Genomic DNA, 23,880 nt, shown 5'->3' with positions numbered 1-23,880 from the left:
AAGCAAAGTTAGTGGTAACGTTCCAAAGCTGATTCATTTCCTTTACCATCATGTCCCGAATTGTTGTATTCATCTCATACCTTAGCAATTTGGCAGCGATTACATTTGATTTGTTCAAATAAGAGTTCATGTCCATTATATCTCTAAATTGCTGACCTTGAAACAGTCCTACAGTCACCAATCTTTTTGTGCCCCTTTGCTGCATTTTAACAGTGATGAGGATTGTGATGATCTATTCAGTGTTGTACTCATGTACAGTGTTTATTTTTTATTTTTATTTTAATTTATTATTTTTTTTAAGAGAGAGAGAAAAAAAAGAAAATCTAAAAGGAATCACAGGAAAATTAATTGATTTTGTTTCTTTTTTTTTTCTTTGGTAGAAAAACAAGGAGTATGTCAGCATCGCTAAAGGTGGATTTATGGGTACGTAGATGCAGCGTATTAACACAGGCATTACAATCATCTTGTATATATTTTTGTCAATAACCAGTCACTGACTGAGCAGAAAGAAATCCTCTGACTTTGAAGTTTGAGATCCTCTCCTAGGCACTCATTATCACTCAGGATTTTTAGTTGCAGTGTATAAATACAGTTTTTTTTAAACGTGTCGGCTTTCTGCTGTGTTTTTGTGTGTTCAGCGCTGCAACAGCATCTGGCAGACATTAACGTGGAAGGGCCAGACAACGTGTATGTCCATTGGATAGTCAGCACTTCAGGATCCCACAGCAGCCTCAGCTCAGCAGATGTGAGGTTTTTTTTTTTTTTTTGTGTGTGTGTGTGTGTGTTTGTGTGTGTGTGTGTGTGTGTGTGTGTGTGTGTGTGTGTGTGTGTGTGTGTGTGTGTGTGTGTGTGTGAGAGAGAGAGAGAGAGAGAGAGAGAGTGTGTGTCAGAGGAGATCTGTTTCACTGCAGAGTTGTGCATTTTCAGTTTTGTTCTCATGGACACAATCTGGAGGCTGTTGTCTTCTGCCTGAGTAATTTAATGACCATAAGTACCCTAAAATCTTTCCATCAATCTTCTACTGGGAGAATGCAAAAAAAATCACAAAATGAGTGCTTTACCGCCATCTTGTGGATCTTAAAATTATGGCAAATTATTTGCTTTTGATTGTTGCAGTGGTATTTCCTGTTTAAACACAATCTGTCTTTCAAACAGGGGGAGCTGAATAGCACAGGGGATGGCAAAGGTGTCAAATCCCTTGTCAACAAAATGACCTTTGCCCTCAAATCCAAGTCAGTTAATGTGAAAGAGAAGGTGATCAGCTTCATTGAAAACACCTCAACTCCAGTGGACAGGTGAGAAACTTGACACATCTCAATTAGTTCACTGTTGAACCAGCTCATGTTTGTCAGATTGACAGGAGGGAGATATCTGATGTAAATTATATACACTATATGGCCACAAGTATGTGGACACCTGATCATTACACCCATGTGTTCCTTCCCTTAACTGTTTCCACAAAGTTGAAAGCACACAATTGTATAGGATGTCTTTGTATGCTGTAGCATTACAATTTCTGTTCACTAGAACTAAGAGGCTCAAACCTGTGACAATGCTCCTGTACACAAATCGAGCTCCTTGAAGACATGGTTTGCCAAGATTGGAGTCGAAGAACTTGAGTGGCCTGAACAGAGCCCTGACCTCAACCCCACTGAACACTTTTGGGACTGCGGCACAGGCCTCCTCGCCTGAGACCAGTGCCTGACCTCAGTAATGCTCTTGTGGCTGAAATGAGTGGAAATCTCCACAGCCGCGCTCCGGCACTAAATCTGGAATGGGGTGTTGAACAAGCACATACGAGTATGATGGTTAGGTGTCCACATACTGTTGGCTATATAGTGTATATAAGTACAGTGCTGTGAAAAAGTATTTGCCCAATCCTGATTTCTTCTCTTTTTGTGTATATCTCCTACTAAATAGTTTTAGATCTTCAAACGAAATACAACATAAAACAAAGGCAACCTGAGTAAACACACAATACAGTTTTTATTTATTTATTTTATTTATTGGAGCAAAAAAAGAATTGTCCAACACCTATCACCCATGTGGAAAACTAATTGCCCCCATAAACTTAAAATCTGGTTGTGTCACCTTTAGCAGCCGAACGCTTCAGATAACTTGATCAGTCTTTCACAGCACTGTGGTGGAATTTTGGTCCACTCTTCTTTGCAGAACTGCTTTAGTTCAGCCACATTTAATGCCCGTTTAAGGTCCTGCCACAGCATCTCAAATGGTTCAAGTCAGTACTTTGATTAGGTCTCTCCAAAATGTTCATTTAGCTTTTTTGAGTCAATTCAGAGGTGGACTCTTGTGCTTTGGATCATTGTCCTGCTGCATAATCCAGTTGTGATTGAGTTTCAACTTATGGACTGAAAAATGTAATTATTGTTTTCTAGCAACCCAACAGTGTAATAATAATGTCTCTGCATGACTTAATAATCATGTGTGTGGATCATGCTTAATTTGCTGCAACACTTGTGTTAATTCACTTCCTCTTCACCCATGCCTCTGTTATTCTACACTAGACTATCTTTCACTCTGCCCTGGCCAGAGAAGGGGATACCTGATCGGTAAGAGCCTGTTCCTGTCTGTCTGCCAGCATGAGTGCCCCCAGTGCCCTCGACATGCCCATGCAGGGAGGCACTGCCCTGCCTTGCCTGCCTCACTGCTGAGGGGCAAAGGGCAAAGTTCAAGCCTCGCTCACTTGTGCATGCACTGTAGCAGACTAACACTCATGTTCATGCATTATCCAGCAGTCGAATTCTTATCAGTAAAGCAGTAGAGTCTTTTCCAAGTTTCTTCTCCAGGTCTGTCTTATGGTCATGAACTTTATTCCTCCTTGACTGTGTAGTGCTGATTAATTACATCTACAGTTCCTCTCCTGTTGTTTGTCTTGCACATCTATCTGGAGGGGGATCTTCCCAAGTGTTCTTACATTTTCCTTCTCTCTTATAAATTACATTCCTTGTTTTAATGTAGATTTGGTAAAGGAATACTTTGCTGAAAAATCAGATTTGCTCAATTTTCCCCCAAATATGTGGCAACCTGGGCAAACCGTTCACATGTCCATTTCAGTACACACGTAACTATGCAACAGCTTCATCTAAGCCTGACAATCACTGTGTGAGGAAATCATCCTTAACTGCCAGTGATTTAGACATCTTTATGCTTTAGAATTGTCTGTGCTTTAGGCAGACTGACTGGTTTTACCAGCATGCTTTGTTAAACTGTCTCCTTACACAACATGATGTTTGTAGGAAGAAAGCCAAGACAAGGTTAAATAGTAAACAAAAACATTTCGACACTGTTTTTGTGAAATATTAATGACTTCTTAAAGTTGGAGTTTAAGCTAAAACCAGCTTTTCTTGTTATTATGTAAGCTGCTTTCCAGAAGTCAGCTACTGTGCCTTAATAATAATAATAATAGTAGTAATAATAATAATAATATAATAATAAATAATTCCATTGATTTATGTAGCGCTTTTCCATTGTATAGGGGTAATCTCTCCACCACTAGTGTGTAGCATCACCTGGATGATGTGACTTCAGCCATAGTGCACCAGAACACCTACCACACACCAGCTATTAGTGGAGAGGAGAGTGTGAAGTAGTCAATTCAGGGATGGAGATTATAAGGGGGCCATGATAGATAAGGGCCAGTGGGGGAATTTCACCGGGACTCCGGGGTTATACCTACTACACTTTTTGTCCTGGGATTTTTAGTGACCACAGAGAATCAGGACCTTGGTTTAGTGCCTCATCAAAAGACAGTGCTGTTTTTACAGTATAGTGTCCCTGTCACTATACTGGAGCGTTACACCGCACACAGAACACAGGGTGAGCGCCTTCTGCTGGTCTCAGTAATACCACTTCCAGCAGCATCCTTAGTTTTCCCCAGGAGGTCTCCCATCCAGGCTCTCCCCTGCTTAGGTGCACTGAGAACTGCAGGGTGATATGGCTTTGGCAATCCAGCAGGTTTTCCCAGACTGCCACACGAATATACTCCATCAACCAAGCTGTGTTTGGTGTTCGATGCTACTTTACTGTTTTGATGGCACTTAGGTTTTGCACTGGAGCTACGAGGGCGATATACATCTCTCCCATAAATACATGCCTGAATTTTAATATCATCAAATGAAGGTCTGTGCTATCATTATTAAACTCTGTAATATCATTTTTAAATAAACAATTATATATTCTCCTCAAAGACATTTCAGTTTTTTAATACAATTCCGCCTTCAGGCGTTATGAGGTATGAAATGCTACCAGTTTGTGTTAATGCAAGAAGTGATACAGTTGTCCATGCTGGATGCCCTCACGATGTCCCAGTGCTCAGATACACAGCAACGCAGTTTCCTGTTAAAGTCCATTGCAACTTTGCGACAGTTTCCCAATCCAGCCATGAGAATGATTTCAATTTGTTCTTCTTTTGTCAAAGGCATTCTTAAAGACTACTTAAAAAAAAAATTATATAAATAAAGTATGAAAAATTTTGGAAGACATTTTGTTAGTGTTCAATTCCCTTATGTACGGAGACTTTTGGGACCCCCTGTACTGTGTCTTAAGTCACAGCTATGCACCATTACTAAGCATGAGACAGATTACATGTTAGCTGAAGTGCAAAACTAAAGAAGCTAAAATTTGACACCAAACATTCTGGTTGAGGTAAGCTGAAAAACTTTACTTAACAGTCAGCTTTGATGCTGCGAAGGACCTTGAGTGAGTGACATAAAACTTGCACACACTTCTGTTTAACAGGACGCAAGCTGAAGCATCATCATGTCGATCACTGTGGCTGTGCTAATACTAACACATTGTGTGTGTGTGTGTGTTTAATGCAAAAGGCTCCTACAGTGTGTCTCATTCAGTGTTTTCAGGCGTCCTTCATTGCTGACTGTGTTACTGACGGGATGATGACCAGAGCTGTGGGTGCTCAGGTGTTTTAACTCTCTTGGAACCGAGCGAACATCTTTAACCGTGATCTGTTAAAGCAGAAGTGTTCTGTCGTGTCTGTGTCCTGCATGCTTTGGTTATCATCTTGGATATCGCTGCTTCTTTTCTTTTTAACCCGCCTCTTTCAATTAACATTACTTCTTTCTTCCAATCCTAGATATGGTTTTGTGCTGCTGGCATTTGGAAATATGCACAACTGCTGAATTTTATTTGTAGCTCCAGGGTATGTGCATGTGTTTTTGTGTGTGCATTTGGTTTGACTCTTTCATACAGCGTTCGGTTTTCACCACAGGCATGTGAGCAGCAGTGACAGAGTGGGTAAACCCTACAGGGGTGTGAAGCCCGTCTTCAGCATCGGCGACGAGGAGGAATACGACACGGGTGAGCATGGGGAAGGGAGATGTAGATGAAAACGTATGTTAAGATATTAGACAGTGTGTTATGATACCCCTGCCCTCTTCATCTTCATGGTCATCCTCAGTCCTCTTTGAATCTTTTCAGATGAGATTGACAGCTCTTCAATATCAGACGATGACCGCAAAGAGATCGTGAACATACAGACATGGATTAACAAGCCAGATGTGAAGCACCACTTCCCATGTAATGAGGTGAAAGAGACTGGACACATGTTCCCCAGGTGAGACTGTGAGAGTGATCTCATCTTCCTGTGAACACTGCTGGGTGGCTCCAGGGTCTCTAGTTCTTTCCTGAGCCTGGCTTGCTGTCTGTATGGAATTTCACATGTTCTCCTTGTGTCCACGTTTACCCGCTTACTCCTCCTCCCAAAAACTGGCCAGTAGGTGGATTGGTGATTTCTAAATTGTGGTCTTCTGTGGTTGTAGCCCATCCACGTCAAGGTTTGATGTTTAGTGCATACTGAGATGCTTTTCTGCTCACCATAGTTGTAAAGAGTGATTGTACGAATTACAGACAAGTGCCTTGTGATGGACTGGAGTCCAATCCACGGTATATTCCCGCCTCACGATCAGTGTTCCCGGGATAAGCTCCAGATCCACCACCATTCTCAGCATGATAAAGCACTTAGTCAGTGCATTTACACGGACAACAATAATCCAATATTAACCAGATTAAGACAATACTCTGTTTAAGAAACAACCATGTAAACAGCAATTTTTAATTACCTTACTCAGATTAAGGTCATACTCAAAGTAAACACAAATCGAATTAAGACATGTGGAGCGCTCCTGTTTTAGTCGCATTATTGAAGTGCATTACAGACATGTACACACTTTAATCATATTATTAACGTCGTGTGGGAGTTTTCACCGCATTTTGCAACAGGACACGTACACACACGACAGTGCTCAACCGTTTGACAGTAAACGAGAGAGAACGGCTGCGTCCGAAACCGCGTACTTACCTGCTATAGGCCTATAACAGGTGAAATACATGTATCTTGGCTGCTATATAATAGGTAAGTATGCGGTTTGGGATGCAGCCCATGGCTTCGAGCAGTCGTATATTTGCACGTACAGCATAACAAATAATTAACTGCAATTGAAGCATTCGTAAAAATGTTAAATAAAAACACCCTAAACTGTGTATGGTACCATAACGAAGACGAACTGTATGTTGATATGTGAAATTCTGGAGGGAACATCGGCCAGCGTGGCGTAGGGATGTAATGCTGGGTGCCGTTAATCTAATTATGTTCTATAACATGTAAAACAGGAACATTAAAGGAATATTATAAAAGCAACTCATTTAAACACCTTAATCACTATATTGTCTTATTCAGAATAAGGTCAGTAATTAGATTACTGCTGTCCATCTAAACGTAGTCACTGTGAATAAATGTAGTTTTAAAATGCACTCTTGCCACTGATTCAGTGAATCGATCAAGTGCTAACAGATATTAGTCAGTGATGTCATCACTACTGCTTTCACTCAATATACACAACCTTTTTCTCTTTCATTAATAAACACAGATGTAATCATGTTTGAGAACTGTAATAGCAGAAGTGTGTACCCCTTTTAACATCTGATAAAATAAAAGCATGGTTGTTGGTTTTTGGGCTCTGCTGTGGTTCAGTGAGGTTACTGACCTACCAAGTCTCCAGCTGGTACCAGCAAAGGTGCCAGTAATTTTACACATGGCACTCAGTAACCATACTGGTTGTAAGCTTTATTGTCTGGTCTTCCGCAGCCACCTGCTGATCACAGCAACACACATGTACTGTCTGAGGGAGATCGCCTCGCGGAAAGGATTCGCCTACATCCAGTCCAGACAGGCGTTAAGCTCCGTGGTGAAGATCACCTCGAAAAAGAAGCATCCGGAGCTAATCACGTTCAAGTTTGGCAACAACAACTCCGCAGGAGTGGAAATTATGGCTGTGGAACGGTATTTACACAAACAAGGGTCATGTGGAATATTCTATATAGAAGTTGTTCTGGGGTAGAAAATCAACATACACATCAGGTGTTTTAATCGACTCTGATGGTGCTTTTCACATTAGTGTGGTACAGTATGATATGAATAATAATCCAAATCCAGAACTATCCATGTTCTGAAAAAGTGCTAAAAAATCTGCACTTCAGCACCCTCTATTGGTATAGTCATGTGTCCTGTTAGTGTTGCTGTATTTCAACACTGTATTGTTTCCTGAACTGAAGCCTTAGCTACAGTTTATAGCATGACTGTGGATTTCAGTGATGTGCGAGTGCGAAGATAACAGTAATGGGCCTTTCTAACTTAAGCTCCCTGTGACTGCTGCAGAGGTGCCTGTAGCATTTATTATTTTGCTCTTGTGATGATGTACTGTAGGAGGCACCTGAAAACCAAAAGCATTCTGACCTTTATCTGGGTGAAAGTTCACCTGTGAAAGCTACCATTTTGTGAGCCAATTGACCAGTCCTTCCAGGACTTGCAGAATCAAGCAAACTCCGCAATATTCAGATGAGCGCTCTTTTTTTAATTAGCGAATATTTTCCGCAGGTTTGGGCCAAGACGCGTCCTGTGACGTCATCACGACGCACGTTCAGCTAAAGCCCTCTACGATTCACGCGCGTCGAACATGAGTACAGCTAAAAGGTTTCATTTACCAACAAACATCATTGCGAAAGACCGTGCAAAACAATTTCATGCAGTCGTGATTTCGCCAATTCAAGCAGTTTTCCGCAAAATAAGGAGAGTTGCATCGTAAATTTGGGGGGGGGAAAACAAGAGCAAAAGCAAGCAATTTTGGTTGCAACAACCACAAAAAAAAATCCTGTGAAATCCTGTTTGGACTGGTAGAAAGCAACAATGCAGCTCTGTGGTGTGGGGGTGTGTGTGTGGTCAGTAAAAATATTTTGCATTTACTAATTATTAAGCAGTGGTTACCTCACTGTACTTAGTGCACATCTGTATATAAAAAAAAGAGCTGTCTCATGAACAATGATGTTGTATGGTCATATAAAACATGTTTTTTAGTTTGTAATGAAGTTTTATAGCAGGGAGATTGTAGTCAGTAGATTTGCTGTTCTTTGTCTGAGCAGGACACATCACGTTACACTACATTAAGAGCCAAAGCATTGAGTCGTACCCGAGTCACAGACCCTCCACTGAGAAAGATATTTGGATAAGAACAACCGAGCGAGAGAGAGAGTATGAGAGAGCGAGGGAGAGAGATACCCAGGTCAGATAGAAGACATTTTATAGTGTGCTGGGACACAATCATCGTATGGATTTGGATGTTTTGACTGCATTTTTGTCAGATGTGTTGCTGGAGCAGTCTAAAGATGTCTAAATGATGACACATGCGTATCCCTTTCTGTTCAGGATGTACATTACCTACTACAAAGTGCACACTCGTGGACAATATTGAGAATTATGTTTGTCACTCTTAATACATTCTGTGCTCTCTGATCTGCAGGTATTTGATCCCGAATGCTGGGGACGCCACTAAAGCCATCAAGCAGCAGATCATGAAGGTTCTGGATGCTCTGGAGAGCTCGTAGAGTTGCTGATGTTCTGAGGCTTCATTCTGGCTGTATGCAGCGAGACTGCCGTGTCTAACACAAGTCAGCACAACCATGCAGAGGGAAAGGAATAGTCTGTCTTTCTTTCCTTTCATCCAATCTCTCTCTGTCTGACTGTCTGTCTGTCTCTCTCTCTCTCTCTCTCTCTCTCTCTCTCTCTCTCTCTCTGTGTGTGTGTGTGAACGGTCTCCTGGACAGTACTGACATTCAGTATTGCTGATGACATCGATGGGAGACCCTCAAGATTTCAACACAAGCCGTCGTTCTGTTTATCCTTTGGCATTTTCTTCTTGTTCCCGTCAAGAAAATCTAACCCTTTAGGTGTAAGGTTGGACTTATCGCCTCGGTCTGAATGTCTGTCAAGCCTTAATCCTGTCGCTAAACCGCAGTTTTTTCTAATGCGAAGGACTCAAAGGCAGAGCCTGCGGTGAGATAAAGGACTCCAGCCCCGAAACACTCGGTGTTTTCTTTCGTCTTGTTTAATTTCTGGATATTCTCCTCATTCAGTCATTCATCTAGTCACTGCAGTAGACTTTCGACGAGTTCCGTGCGTATTTATCTGAGCAGTATTTATGCCTGCGAGTTAAGATCGCTGAATCGAGGCCGTATTTATATTTGAAACCTGTCGTGGATCACTAAAGCGATGCACAGGTGATCGTCGTCATCACGCAGCACGTAACACATGCACTTGATTCAGTTGTTCCCACAGATGTCACTCTAATAACTGATCTTGAAAATATAATTCACTCAGAAGTGAGTCATTCCTCACGGTCTGTGCTTGCAGCCTTAAAGCAGAAGTGAAAGTTAAGAGAAGTGGTCTGTGGGTGAGTGATATTTGTAAATACTGTAAAACTGTACCTAATGGTAGGCGTTGGAAAAATGTATTTATGAACAGAGTCTGAAGACGCTGATGCCACTAATAAGAGCAGCTTTGCTGAGGATCATGTTTTGTAATTAAAATATTTAACATTAAAGTCATGGTTTGATGCGACCAAGATGATAATAAACAAACGATACAGCAGGCCAACGTGACCCTTCATTGTAACTCTTAATCAGCATTTTGAGTATAAATGTGTGGTTTTCTTTATGAACTGAACTATAGGACAGAATTATAGGAAGGAGGAATGAGTTGATATTGCTGGTAAATTCATTCACTGTTTGCTTTACAAACAAATCTCAGCTTTTCAGCTTGTACACATTTTCTGTCCAACGTACATTATTATTGTTCTTTGGGAAAATCTCTTGTTTTAATAAATTTACAAGTAGCCTAAAAATTTGTGCGCTATTATTTGTAAAACGCAAGATTTTATTTTGTCACGTCACTGTTTTCCTCATGTAAAATCTGTGATCAACAACAACAAAAAGAATCCAATCTCTCAAATAGTGTAATGATATTTTATTGTTTTCGTTTATACTGTATCAAAATAAGCACCTTGCATATTTACAAAATTTATATGTGTGTAAAAAAAAACAAAACAAAACAAAACAAAAAAACAACAAAAAAATCTGTACAATGTAGATTAACGCCATTTAAAATACTGGAAAGGTCACATGAGTGACTTGGGTTTGAATGTGTCCAAGTATTAAAACTGATTTGCCAGTATTACATCAAGTAGATTGACAATTAAAAAAAAAACAGACAAATTGTACCATTCAAAACAAAGTATCACCAGGCTGAAACAAAGTGTTACAGCAAACAGATTAATAAAAAGTTTAATACTATGAATCCTATTGGAGTAAAGGTTCTTTACAATCCAAAAAGAATCCAAACAAAAAAAGCCACCAAATATTAGTTCTTCTCTGTAGAGAATGAATCAACTCAAAATAGTACCAACACTTCAGCATTTCTTAAGTGCTGCGTCTCAAGAAATTTTAAATGATAAACCATACACGGCAAAGCACCGCTTACCCTAAAGCTACAGTAGCCTGCATCAAACTAGGGGCTTGAAATGACAAGCAGACCGAAATACACCCAAAAAACTCTAGCTGTTAAGTGCATTTAATTGGCATGCTTTTAAGTGAAATCAAACACTTGGTAAAAGCTGTACAAGTTTTGTGTGTGCGGCATGCATTAGTTGCAGTATGTATGAAAGCGTGTGTGCGCGTGTGCGCTCCTCTCACTCTCCCTCCTCCTTGATGCGCTGTTGCTTGTTGCGGCGCGAGTCCAGGTCGAATGAAAAGTCGGTCCAGTCGTCTCGCGGTGGGAAAGAGATGGTCTGGCGCAGAGTGAAGCGCACGGCATCGATCACACGCTCACCGCGCGCCTCCGTGGAGCCCACACTCACCGAGGACGCCCCGCTGGACGAGCGCAGGATGTGTGCAGGGGGAGAGAACTCCATGCTCTGCCGGTGCTCCATAATCCCCTTCCAGATCACATGCTGGAACTCTGTAGGGATCTTCAACCTGGACAGGTCCTGCGGATGCAGTGACTCATAAGCACACAGGAATACAAACGCACTACGTTTGCACATACACTCGCCATCCACTTTAATAGGAACACCTGTACACCTGCTCATTTATAGGGTTATCCATACAGCCAATCATGTGGCAGCAGTGCAATGCATAAAATCGTGCAGATACAGGTTGAGTTAATGTTCACATCAGACATCACGATGGGGAAAAATGTTGTTGGTGCCAGATGGGCCGGTTTGAGTAGTTCAGAAACTGCTGATCTCCTGGGAATTTCACACACAACAGTCGGTAGAGTTTACACAGACTGGTGCAAAAACAACTCCTGTGAGCAAAAACAAATAAACACCTTGTTGGTGAGAGAGATCAGAGGAGAATGACCAGACTATTTGAGTTACTATAGAGTTCCTGTAAGCTCAAACTAATCACTCTTTACATCCGTGGTGAGCAGAAAAGCATCTTCGAGCGCATGAAACATCAAACCTTGAGGTGGATGAGCTACAACAGCAGACGACCTCAGCCAAAAACAAGAATATGAGGCTATCATGGGCACAGACTCACTCAAACTGGACAGGTGAAGACTGGAAAAAGACTGTGTGACTGTGTTTTATTTCTAATCTTTTCTAATCAATTTTCCAGTTTGGGTGTGTCTGTGCCCATGATAGCCTCAGATTCCTGTTCTTGGCTGATAGGCATGGAACCCAAAGTGGTCTTCTGCTGTTGTAGCCCATGCACCTCAAGGTTTTGATGTGTGCATGCTTAGATACTTTTCTGCTCACCACGGTTGTAAAGAGTGATATGAGTTACTATATACTTCCCGGGAACTTGAACCAGTCTGGCTATCTTCCTCTGACTTCTCTTATCTACAAGGTGTTTCCACCCACAGAACTGTCGCTCACTCAGTGTTTTTTTGTTTGTTTACTTGTTTCCACCATTCTGTGTAAACTCTGAATCGAACTGAAGCTCTTGACCTGATCACCTTTGATATATGCATTGTGCTGCTGCCGCATGATTGACTGACTGCATAACTGAGCAGGTGTACAAGTGTTCCTATTAAGTTTTCAAACACATTTTTATTCATTTTATATTTCATTCAGTTCAGTCAAGGCGTTTATGTCTTAAATATTCATTTCCAGTTCTATTTAAAGTCCAAATTTCCCCCCTATTCTCTTTTGGGGATAAACAGAGTTTAAAATGCTATTACTTTACTGTTGCAATATATGCAGAACAGAACCATATTTCAGTTCAGTACAGTAGCCTGGTACTCCCAGGCTGCTATATATGTATATGATATTTTACATCTCTTGCAAAACTAAAACGTGCCCATCATTTCCTTGAAGCCAGTGTAAAACCTTATATCTGTATTATATTTAATTATAATCAACATATAAGCAATATATTAAGAGAGATTTTGAATTTTGAGTGAATTGAGTTCACAGACTTTTCACAGTACAAAAATAACCTTTGTCCTCTTACAGTCTGCCTCTTTAAGTTTAGATTCTAAAAACTGATATCAGGTGAAAAAAAACTACACTCTTTTAAAAAAAAAAAAAAAAAAAAAAAAAAAAAAAAAAAAAGGTTTAGTCTAGCCCCTTTACATTTTCAATAGTTGTTTTGTTTGTCTGGTAAAACATCTGCCGTTTCAGTACTGAACCCTACAGCAAACGCTTTCTCTTCATGAAAAACGTTACAAGTAGAACTCCTTTAGAAAGCTAGAACTGACTTCAGGTTTTGCCCGTAAGTATATTACATGGAATGATGGAATAACAAGATCAGTTAGCTGGGATTTTCTTCTCCGAAAAAAGAAAAGATACAGAACAGAAACGCAAGTTAGCAGGCAGAGTCTCACCTCCAAGTTGTAGTTCTCAATCTGGTAGATGCTGGTAAGGCCCTGGGCTGTGAAGTAGTCCAGACAGGAAGAGCAGCCCAACCGTAACAGGAAACTGAAATGGTGCAGTTACAAATGAAAATGATGTCAACTGATATATATTTTTTAAAACCATGATGACACTTTTAAACCTGTTTCCTAATCCAGTCCATGAGCCTGCATGTCTCCATGTGTTTCAAAATTTATCTTGCCCTAAACAAAATACATAATCTCATCTTAAACTTTGTCTTGTATATGATTAAACGTTGTTAGAGGAATTAATGTGATTGCACAGACCAGTCACGGTGTGAAAATAGTTACTGGAGCAGTTTTACTGCATGACTTTAGGAAACGGTGGGAAGGGAAAATGTCATTGGAAAATTACAGCTGAAAGTGTTATTGTGTTATCAAACATGAGTGCACAGACTGCTCACAGTGTTATTTTACAATAAGCAAATGCAGATCATGTGACAGCATGTGTGTGTGTGTGTGTGTGTAAGACTTGGCACATTTTACAATCTGTATATACACACAGTCTGGAATTCTTGGTGAGGTTGAAAAAGCAGAAGATTTGAACTATTTCAATATTTATGCACCACATCACTATAGAAAACGTTATGGTCTTCAAAGCAAGTTTTGGTTGATTTTAACGTGTTCACGATCCATTACAAGACTCAAAAGCAATGCTGTCAGCAAAGAAAACACCTCGATATGTTGTAGTTATACCGGACAGCCCGGTTCTTTCAGTTTCTCACCCACTGCTGTATTACACTCCTCCAGCTACACCAAGACACCCGAGTTTCAGAATTAGGTTGCAATATTAATGTATCCCATGTATTAGTAATAAAGAAATTCTGATTCTGATTTCTTTCAAACAAACAAAGTGAGGAGTGTTAAGAATCGAATAGAATCGCAGCATCTGGACTGGATGTGGAAACACGGTTGTACTGCACTCTTAGAGAAATTGAATAAACGTGTACCTGGAGATGCTGCTGTCCACGGGGTACGGCGGCGGGGGTGTGCAGTGAGAGGAGGGCACCATGGGTAACTGCGGCTGCAGGGCATGAGTGGGACTCAGTGAACTCATATCTGTGTTCATGGGAATGTGGGCGCTCATCATGGGGGTCACTGTTGCAAAAAGAAGCCAAGAGAAAGAGTCTGTGAGACGCTTTTATTATCACACCAACTGTGGTGTCTGTGGTGTAATTGTCAAGGCTGTGAAAAAGTGTGTGTTCGATCTGGACGAGGCCTGTAGCCACCGGCGACAGAGGTGCGTTTTAGGTAACAGTGGACAACTGAGCCCAGTTTCCTATATTATGACAAATACTGGCAGGAGCCTCGGGGATTAGGGAGAGCTTTGTCCCACAAAGATCCAGTTTACTTGTGAGAGGAAACTGGCTGTCAGAGACACACTGAGGAACTGAGTGGTGCTCTGAAGCTGTCGTGTACAGACAAGCTCAGGGCCTGAAGCCAACAGGAGCAGGGAGACTTATCCATCAAGATTCTGATATTAATTTTTACAACGGTTACCAACACTATAAACCAAAACTACATGTATGCTAACTGAATGGATACTAATATATGTAATATAGGTGCATTAAGAAAGCAAGCTGTCAATTATGGTGTTCTTTTGGGCTGAATAGTTTGTTCTAAATATATGTCTACCAAAATTTTTTAATCTGCCTGTCATCTCCAGTCATTTTGCCCACTAGATCTATGGCTTAAAATGTCCTAATGACTGATATCCAGATATTAAGCCAGTAATGTCTGTTGAAGTGAAATCCTTACTGTCTGTGAGTCCTCCGGCCATGCTGGATGGAGTGAGTGTGTTGCGTTGTTGTGGGTTGATTAGCTGGCTGACCGAGGGCAGTTTGTTCACCTTGCCGTGTGGAGGAGAGGTGGAGCCGAACGGTGGTTGAGGAGGCAGCGGGCTCCTGGAACAGAGAGGAAGAGAAGGAAGAGGACATGGCCTGTCATTCTGAGTAATGCACAATTTCCATCATATTCAGCATTCAGTCTTCAGTCATATATTGCCCATGAATGACTCAGGATCGTAGGCAGTATACAATGAAGTAATTGTGTGTGCCATCTGTAAAAATATGTTAAGGTGCAAATTGATATAACAATGATTTAGTCATTATTACACCAGATGAAATGTACGGAAAAATGAAAGAGAAGACAGAAGGGGTGTCCTTTATTTTACATCCTTTACTGTTCAACGTTGTTCCGTATTCATACACGTACCTAAATGCATACTGTTATAATTGAATTATTTGGAATCCTAATTGAATTGAATCCTAATTAGATTTAATATAGGCGGAGAGCAGGCTGACTACATTAAAGTTTTTTGCTTGTATTTTCTCATTTGTAAGTCGCTTTGGAAAAAAGCGTCTGCTAAATGAATAAATGTAAATGTAAAGTAACAATGTAGATATGAAATTACACTTGATAATCTTAACTTAAAAGTACCAGAATACTCTGCACTAATTTCTTATTTTTGCACCATTCCTTGGTGGATTTGCTGGTGTGCTTAGGATCATTATCCTGTTGAAAGGTCCACTCTCGGTTCAACTTCAACTTTTGGACAGGTTGCCTCACATTATATCTTCAAGCACTTTTTGATATGATGCAGAATGCATAGTTGAATCAATGAATGCAAGCTGTCTAGTCCCTGATGCAGTGAAGCAACCCCAAAGCGTAACATTTCCACCACTGTGATTCATAGTTGGTATGAGGTGCTTCTCCTGAAAAGCTGTAGATTTGTAGATTATTTTCCTTACAGTGAAATGATGTATTTCAAATAATTTGGAGATCATTTTAAATCCGTTGACTCAGGCATCCACAACCTTTTTTTTCTGAAGGCCTTACAGAACTCTTTAGATCTTGGCATGATGACACCACACACCTCAATAGCAAAGGGAACACCAGACACTAGATATGAGAGGGGTATAAATAAGACCGGTTCCACTTGCACTCCCTAAGCAGGTTCTAATCACTGGCACCCAATCTTGAACACCTGATTCTAATTTTATGGATTTGAAGGTGTGATACATGTACGGGGTGTACTTACTGTTTCCATGTGACGGATCTGTTTTTTTGTTCATTTAAATTGTGAAAATTACTACAAAATGTCAATTTCATATGTTACTTGATGGCGTATATCAACTTTATTAATAAGCACTGTTTCAAAGAGGATCAAATGTTTGTCCAATATTATTTTCAGATAGCCTTCAGGAATGCCTTGCTGTCGCAAGGTTGCGGTGGACTTTAACAGGCGAGCACATCACACATGACATTGCTGCCAAACTTATTAACAAATGGATGTCCACGAACATCCACTGACGAAGACATAAGCGACGTGGTGCTGGCAAACATAGTCCCCTGTGTGTAGACACTTTTGGGACATCCTGTATATTCATGGCACAACAATGGCAATATATTTCCGCATGTGATGCAAACGTGAAAAGCTTATAAAGATAGCTGACAGATACTCGCTTGTGCTGTTAAAGTAAAGCTGTTTGAATGTGAGAGTTTGATTACAATTGATTGACGACTTAAGAAACATTATGAATGGAATTGAATTGATTTTTTTTTATTAGACAGCTTTTGGGTCAGTATCTATCATGAGCTATTATATACAATATTTTAAGTGGACTTCACTTGTATATCCAAATAGTGGGAAAATATCTCCAGCTTAAGTTTTGCCTAATGGTCATCATCTTAAATCCAAATGATGTACCGGCATTATTTATGTAGTCAAATTAGATGATTTATTTTTTCACAGCCACAGATTAACTTTCAGATCTTATTTCTCCCGTTTTCCTTCTGAAGTCTCACAGCATGCTTAAGAATTCAGAGTGTGAGTGAGATCATATGACAGGATGCATAGTGGAGCTTTTCCCCCAAGTGTAAAGGCTGCAGAATCAATGCTGTTCTTGGATCGAATTGCATTAAAAAATGAATTGAGATCAATATTTTTGTGCAGCCTGAAAGAATATCTGCCTTTAACTATCTGCCTGTGACTCTGTGACCATTTGTTTAAGGTTTCTGTTCATTCGACTGTGTTTTTATAAACTTCAGTCTAAAGAATGATCCTGTATGATATATTGACGAGGGGAAAAAAAGAGACAATAATAAAGGAAAGAAAGGAAATCAGTTTAAAGAAGGAATGGAATAGAAAGGCAAATGCAGAGGACATTTATTAAAGAACTACAGACAAAAGTGCAAGAGGCATTAATTATACATCCATCACACACAAACAAGCAAATCACTTGCAAACTTTATAGCATTTGTTTCTCATTCTCTCTGACTCTGAGACACAAATACATTTCTCTTAAGTACATGTCCATAGAATCCAGTGAAAACAACAACTGCCCTGCAGTGCATCTTATAAAACATGACCAGCATTATTAAAGTTATCAATAAAGTCCTTGCCCCAGAAAACCCTAGACAACAAAATGAGCCCAGCTCCAAGAATAAAAGAAGACTGATGCAAAAACAAGCCTGAAACAATATCAAGAACAACATGAGTCCCATAGAAAAATGAAGAAAAAAAAAAAACATTAATATGTGCTTGGTTCCTGGTTCAGACAGTCAGGATTATGAGAGAGAGAGAGAGAGAGAGAGAGAGAGAGAGAGAGAGAGAGAGAGAGAGAGAGAGAGAGAGAGAGAGGGGGAGGGAGAAAGAGAGAGATCAGGCTGAGGTGATCGGCTGAGTGGCTGTTATTATTTTTGTGCAATGTAATCTCTGTGCAATACCAGCAGATATGTCGATCTAGTGCTGAGGCAACAGCCAGCTCAGTTCATAAGGACCCTTTAAAAAACAACCGAATAACTGAAATATAATGAAAAATGCATAAAAACACGCATAAAAAATGGACACAACATAAAAAATTAATACGAGGCCTTTCATTTCAATTAAATGTACACTCAAGTGTGAGTGCAGCATGATCACAATTATACAAATGATAACACAGAGTCTGATCAGTTTGACTGATACACGAGAGCCATTCCTAATCTGAACACTTTGGAGGGAAAAAGCATGCAGTTCCAGCAAAACTTTAAGTAATTGCTAAAAAATGTGACAACATCTTCTGGGGAAAGAAACCAAAATTCCAGCTTGACTTTATGGTCTCTAAGGTAGCCACAGAGAAACACATGGAGAGGCAGAGGGAACAAAGTAGAACTGAAGAACAGGGATGTGATGAAAGATCTGGAGGAGGAGGACCAGAAGGAGGAGAAGGAGAAGGAGGAATGTGTCTCCTGCTTTTAGGAAGCACTGAAACGTCTCTTCTGCTCACCTAAAGGCTCCAGCAGCTCAGAGCGCAGACAGGCCCGAAGAAGACTGTACACACAGAGGGAGAGGAAAGGAGGGAGGACAGAACAGAGAAATATATAACAGAGATAGAGGGATAAAGGGAAATGAAGGATGGCTTGTGACTCCCAGTGAGCACGTCTGATCATAGATATTTAACATTTAGCATCTTTTTTTGGACCATGTTAAATCTGACACCTTGTCTCCAACCACAATTGTGGTATTTTCTATATTCTTAAAAGACCTTTGCTCTGGCCACCTAAATATGTCTTGCTCACTGGGGTACAAAGCAATAAACAAGCAGAAAGTGATGAAAAACAGGAAAATACAGCTAGTTAAAAAGTACACTGCTGCAGCTGTCTGTATCGCAGATGTGTCAGCTTCACTATTTGCATTTATCATGTCCATGTGTGTTTATGCATTTAGTGCTGCATCAGAAAAGTCGTCTTGAAATCTACAAATCCAGCCATACCCACTGAAATAAGAAACCTGAACACAGGCGCCTTGATGGCGTTAGAAAAGCATGGACTTGTTAATAAACCATGGGTAAGCCCTAAATCACAATTACATTATTATGAATGTGATGGTTGATTATTTTATTTCTACACTGAAGATTTTGACATTAAATGCTCTGTAGTGCTGTACAGTACCAGCCAACAGGTCAGACAAACCTGACTGAACATATGCTCTCCATGATCTTAAAGATGATAGTGAAGTGGATGACTATATAGAAAATGTATATATATATATATATAAAATATTTTTATGGGTGAGAAATTCTTCAATAGTATTCAAAATTGTGTCTCTCTCTCTGCTACATGTTTAGGAATTCCCAGAAGAGAAGCAGATTTGACTCAGAGATTGGCAGACTGGGCATGATGTCATCACATGTCAAGAATAAAAAAAAAAAGAAGTCTGCTGGAGATAATGGAGCAAGTCTGAGCCCGTCTCTCCAGTTGAACATATAAAACATCTTTATGCTAGCTTTGTAAATTGTGTATATAAGCTGTATGCTTGTATGTTTACATATGTAATCATTTTATTAGTTTCGTGTTACTAATAGTTAGAGATGGCTGACAAGTTGTGCTCGTAAATACCAGATAATTGTGCGCTCTATAAGGAAACGGACGATATTGTATTTCTCTTAGCATTTTTGTTTGAAATTGGGACGGTATTTAAAAAAAAACTCAGTTAAATAGATTGTTTTGGCATTATTTGCCTTAACACTAACTGTCTGGCAATTTATTTATCTATATTCTTCAATATCCTCACATCAAAACTACAAATCTGGTATCAGGTCATTTTAATTTATGTTATAACCCTCTCTTGCCATTGGCTTAATGTGCCTGGTGTTAACTTGGTTCGGATAGATAAAATAAAAATATATATTAAAAAATATAGTAAAATGGAAATGTCCAAACTTTTGAGTGGTACTATGTGCAATGGACACTCGCAGCACTAATGATGCCCACTGTGTGGTGCTACTGCACAGCCATGGGAAAGTGCTTCCTAAATACAGGAAAGCGGAAAGACAAATAATAGGAATCACTGAGTCAGATAGCGGGGCATTTTATTCGTTTATTTGGGATGGGAAAAAAAACAAAGGTTAGACATACATACAGAACAGATGAGAGGAAAGATAAACAATGAGGAAAGGGTGAAAGCATGTAGAAAGAGAAGCGAGCCAAAATGAATCTGTCCAAATCCATCAAAACACTCATAAAAAAAATAAATAAAATAAAAGCACCAGCTAAGTAGTATTACCAGCTAAGTGTGGCGTTTGGAGTAATCATCCAACTGAGATAGCAGCCTTTGGATAGAGGCCAATGTAAGCTTGTTTAAAAAGCTGTCCGACACTTTGTGCTCTGTTCTTTTCCTAAGAGAGGATAGTTGGGAAAATAATGGCTTCCTTCACCTACTCATTGTGTCCACAACAGAGAGCATATAAGAAGTCATAAAACGGGCTTTAATTTTTTTTTTTTTTCAGCTGTGCCAAAATGGCCCCAAATAATGGCCCTCCCTAGCACAGTTTCTCATTCCACTTAGGGCCAGGATGAAATAACAGGTAAAAAAAAAAAAGAGCTAAACGGGGAGTGTACAGACGCTACATCATCTGTCAGTTTCTTAATGAAAGAAGCAAACAAAAGCAGTAATTATCACAGGGCGTCGAAGTGCATTATTCAGAGGTATAATTTTCAGCTGTCTCCTTTGCTTTTGTTCATCTCTTTACGTTGTGCTCTGTCTGTAGTTCCAGAACATTTCTGCCACTGAGAAACTATGGACCAGCCAATTCCTTAAAACTTGTAGGATGATGAAGTCTGGGTAAACCTGCCTGACTGTCCTGTAATTCTGTCATTCAATAGTGCAGTCGGGCTCTATCAAACCTATCTGTCTGCAAAACACGAACGCAGCACCATGCCAACAAGGTACACCGCCTTTGTTAGACTGCAACAGACCTTAGTCCTTTAGTGCTGGGTTGAGAAGCTTGAAAAGCTTTGCGCATTTTCTAGAATAAAACCGCCATCAAATCCAACTCATGCAATCTCATCACAATGCAAACCTCATGCCATCATCAAACTGTCAGTTTCCCACTCCTTGCAACACTTCCAGGTTCAAAACCTTAAAGCGCAAATAGAGCGTAAACGGGGTGGGTCTGTAGCGCATGCCTGTTCAAACACAGGTCACAGTGAAGTCAGCTGAGAAAGGGATTAAATCCATGCAGCAAAAAACAAAACAAAACAAAAACACAACGTGCTGGTAAACATTCAGCTCAGATTAAAACAACTAAACACTCCAAACAAGCGTCAGGGTGAACCTTGTTGGTACTGTGTGTGTGGCCTGCATGTGTATACCGGCTGCGGTCTCTAAACCCACAAACAGAGGGTCCCCCAACAGCACCAATATATTCTCATTTCAAATGTTAAGGGCAGGACTGACCCCTCCTTTCGCAGCGAGCATGGTCTAATCTCCCTGTGTGTGAGGTACTCACTGTTTCTGCAGAAGGCTCTGCTGCTGCTGCCTGTACGACTCTATGGTGTGCTGAGGGAGATACTGCATGAGTTCCAGAGACTCTTTGATTTTCACCAAAATCTCATAGATTTCACGGCCTTTAATCTGTTAGACAGAGACGGAGAGAGGCGGTTGGTCTTGATGCTTTCTCTTACTTTTTCACATTTGCAAATTTCACCTTAAATTTTTTTAAATTGAATTCAGCACAATATCGATACTCACAGGCAAACAAAAAACTTCCTCATCGGTGGACCTTCTCTTCTTGATGGAGGGTATCTGAATACTGTGAGTCGGGCGGAAAGCTGCAGGAGACAGAGATAGAGACAAAAAGAGGGAGAGAGAGACGGAGAGATGAAGTGACACGACACAGAACAGCTAATGCAGAGGTGTAACATGCAGTTGGGTAGGACGGGGACATGCAGTGTGCAGTAAGCAAGGAATCCCAGTGAGCACTAAATGACCACAGATGTCCATGCACAGCTAGCATGTGACCCCTAAATATATAAATAATTTTTGGCACATATTTTGTGTTTCTTACCAAATTTTTCCCACCGCATAAAATTTCCAACGTTTTCATTCTAGCCAAAATCTAGACATTTGGCATAAAGCATGTCAAACACAGCTATTTTACATCTTTTAATTGCTTTTGTGGTCACTGGGTATGTTACAGTGTCAGAGACAAGCACCATGCAGTGTGTGTGTATGGGTCAGGGTCAAAGAAAATTCTTTTTTTTTGTTGCATCTGAAAGCTGTTCATTTTACAGAAGACTATTAATATGCATAAATATTATCTGATATCATTCCACTCACTTTTTTTTTGTTATCTCTTGTATATTAAAATGCGTTAATTCAGATTAATGGTTGGAATGACAATTTGAACATGAAACATTTAAGGAAAACATAAAAAGTGAGAATAAAAGTACAAATTAGTACATTTATTCTCACTTTTTATGTTTTCCTTAAATGTTTCATGTTCAAATTGTCATTTAAACCATTAATCTGAATTAACGCATTTTAATATACAAGAGATAACAAAAAAGTGGCATATTTAAAAAAATATTCTGTGGCATATTTAAATTTTTTTTATTTATTTATTTATTTATTTATTTATTTATTTATTTATTTATTTTTTGCTGTTTTCATCTTTGACCCATAACCTGGTGTATGTCTTAATCTCTTTGAAAATGAACATTGTGGAGCACTCATACCTTTAGTTTTCAGGTATAAAAATACTCCCCACAGACACATAAGGACAGTGAGTGTGTGCACGTTGTATATGTGCGTATGCATGCAAAGCCCCATCACCAGCCCCCAGCACTACTTACGGCGTTTCGTACCCTCAGAACTTTTTGTGCCGTCACTGACGTGCTGCTTGCGGATGCTGTCCTCATCTGCTTTGCGGTCGCGTCCTGGACACGCGCAGATACGAGCCTCGAAACACCGGCGACCCAAAACCTGACCACTGCAGAGGAACACACACAGACTTTCAGTCTTAATCATGATGCCAGACTCTCCTCTAACTCGGCGTGACTCTGTGCAATCGAAGATGACAGTATGTGCGTCAGGGACTTACTCTCTGGTTTCCAGTGTGACGATGATGAGGATGGGGCGTCTGTTCATTCCACCCACGCAGCTGGAGTTGCACATGAAATTGTAAAGGATGGTTGTGAACTCAGTTCCCACCTGTTGGGCAAAACCAGCCATGTATATGAATATCATGCAAATGAAGTAGAGAAAAGTAAAGTAAACCCACTTGGATGTTAACTTTTAATTTGCCTTTGTTTGGTCTGAATCACTGTAATCATTGCTGTGGATGTTGTGATGTGGTTGGTGTTTGACCTTACATTTGAATGTCAAGGAGGCCTGAGAAACTAGAAATGTGGCATATTCTCAAACTGCAGAACAGGCAGAACTGTGTGAGGAAAGGAAACCTAAAAACAAGGTGTGTAGTAGGAGAGCCAACAGGTGTATGTGTGTGTGTGTGTAGGTGTGTGTGAGAGACTCACCTGCGGGGGTTCGTATGGCACCAGAACACTCTGGCGCCCGGTAATGGAGTCTTCCACATACTGGGCGTGGCTGTTGCCCTCCACTCTGATCAGGTGACTGGGCGGTGCAATTTGGCCTGTACAACAGAGTTGTCAGACTTTTAAAAGCCATTTTGTATTATATTTTAGCATGTTTTTAACATTAACAGGCTTGCTTACCGTCGTTGAATTCTCGGCTGAGCTCGTGGTTGGGGCATCGCTTCACTACCTCAGTCACATGCTCAGCTTTTTTGTAGACAGGCATTGCCCGGATGACTGCTCCCTGAGGTGGGCTGGTCAGAACTTTGATCTGAATGGGACAT

General features: G+C 40.3%; 2 protein-coding genes and 1 long non-coding RNA gene across 12 annotated transcripts in view; 1 reads left to right on the top strand and 2 right to left on the bottom strand.

Annotated features, from left to right (window-relative positions):
- Positions 1-10,618, top strand: part of tbc1d23 (TBC1 domain family, member 23) — a 33,296-nt gene extending 22,678 nt beyond the window's left edge. For 3 of the 4 annotated variants that reach the window (XM_017479849.3, XM_047158484.2, XM_047158483.2), the window contains exons 12-19: positions 381-423; positions 639-745; positions 1,156-1,295; positions 2,526-2,570; positions 5,246-5,334; positions 5,455-5,590; positions 7,121-7,315; positions 8,829-10,618. In XM_017479849.3, coding sequence (XP_017335338.1) covers positions 381-423; positions 639-745; positions 1,156-1,295; positions 2,526-2,570; positions 5,246-5,334; positions 5,455-5,590; positions 7,121-7,315; positions 8,829-8,913 — 840 coding nt within the window. In that variant the 3' untranslated portion in view covers positions 8,914-10,618. The remainder of the gene's footprint in view (positions 1-380; positions 424-638; positions 746-1,155; positions 1,296-2,525; positions 2,571-5,245; positions 5,335-5,454; positions 5,591-7,120; positions 7,316-8,828) is intronic. The other variant, XM_017479850.3, reaches the window with a different exon arrangement.
- The window catches only part of tp63 (tumor protein p63), a 49,408-nt gene continuing 35,843 nt past the window's right edge, over positions 10,316-23,880 (bottom strand). For 3 of the 7 annotated variants that reach the window (XM_047158486.2, XM_047158485.2, XM_017479851.3), the window contains 10 exons: positions 23,738-23,880; positions 23,540-23,655; positions 23,107-23,216; positions 22,859-22,995; positions 21,756-21,835; positions 21,514-21,638; positions 14,999-15,144; positions 14,191-14,338; positions 13,193-13,286; positions 10,316-11,348 (listed from right to left, as the gene is read on the bottom strand). The exon at positions 23,738-23,880 is cut by the window's right edge and continues 44 nt beyond it. In XM_047158486.2, the coding sequence (XP_047014442.2) occupies positions 11,052-11,348; positions 13,193-13,286; positions 14,191-14,338; positions 14,999-15,144; positions 21,514-21,638; positions 21,756-21,835; positions 22,859-22,995; positions 23,107-23,216; positions 23,540-23,655; positions 23,738-23,880 (1,396 nt within the window). In that variant the 3' untranslated portion in view covers positions 10,316-11,051. The remainder of the gene's footprint in view (positions 11,349-13,192; positions 13,287-14,190; positions 14,339-14,998; positions 15,145-21,513; positions 21,639-21,755; positions 21,836-22,858; positions 22,996-23,106; positions 23,217-23,539; positions 23,656-23,737) is intronic. The other 4 variants (XM_047158488.2, XM_047158487.2, XM_017479852.3 and 1 more) reach the window with 2 other exon arrangements.
- Positions 16,073-21,507, bottom strand: LOC108271912 (uncharacterized). The gene is made up of 2 exons (XR_001813953.2): positions 16,999-21,507; positions 16,073-16,903 (listed from the first exon to the last, which is right to left on the bottom strand). It is a non-coding gene; the product is annotated as an uncharacterized LOC108271912 (long non-coding RNA).

The sequence above is a fragment of the Ictalurus punctatus genome, chromosome 11, assembly GCF_001660625.3.
Source record: "Ictalurus punctatus breed USDA103 chromosome 11, Coco_2.0, whole genome shotgun sequence".
NCBI classification, from domain to species: Eukaryota; Metazoa; Chordata; class Actinopteri; order Siluriformes; family Ictaluridae; genus Ictalurus; species Ictalurus punctatus.
Note: the sequence above shows the minus strand (reverse complement) of the source record. Positions and strands in the feature narration are given on the sequence as shown.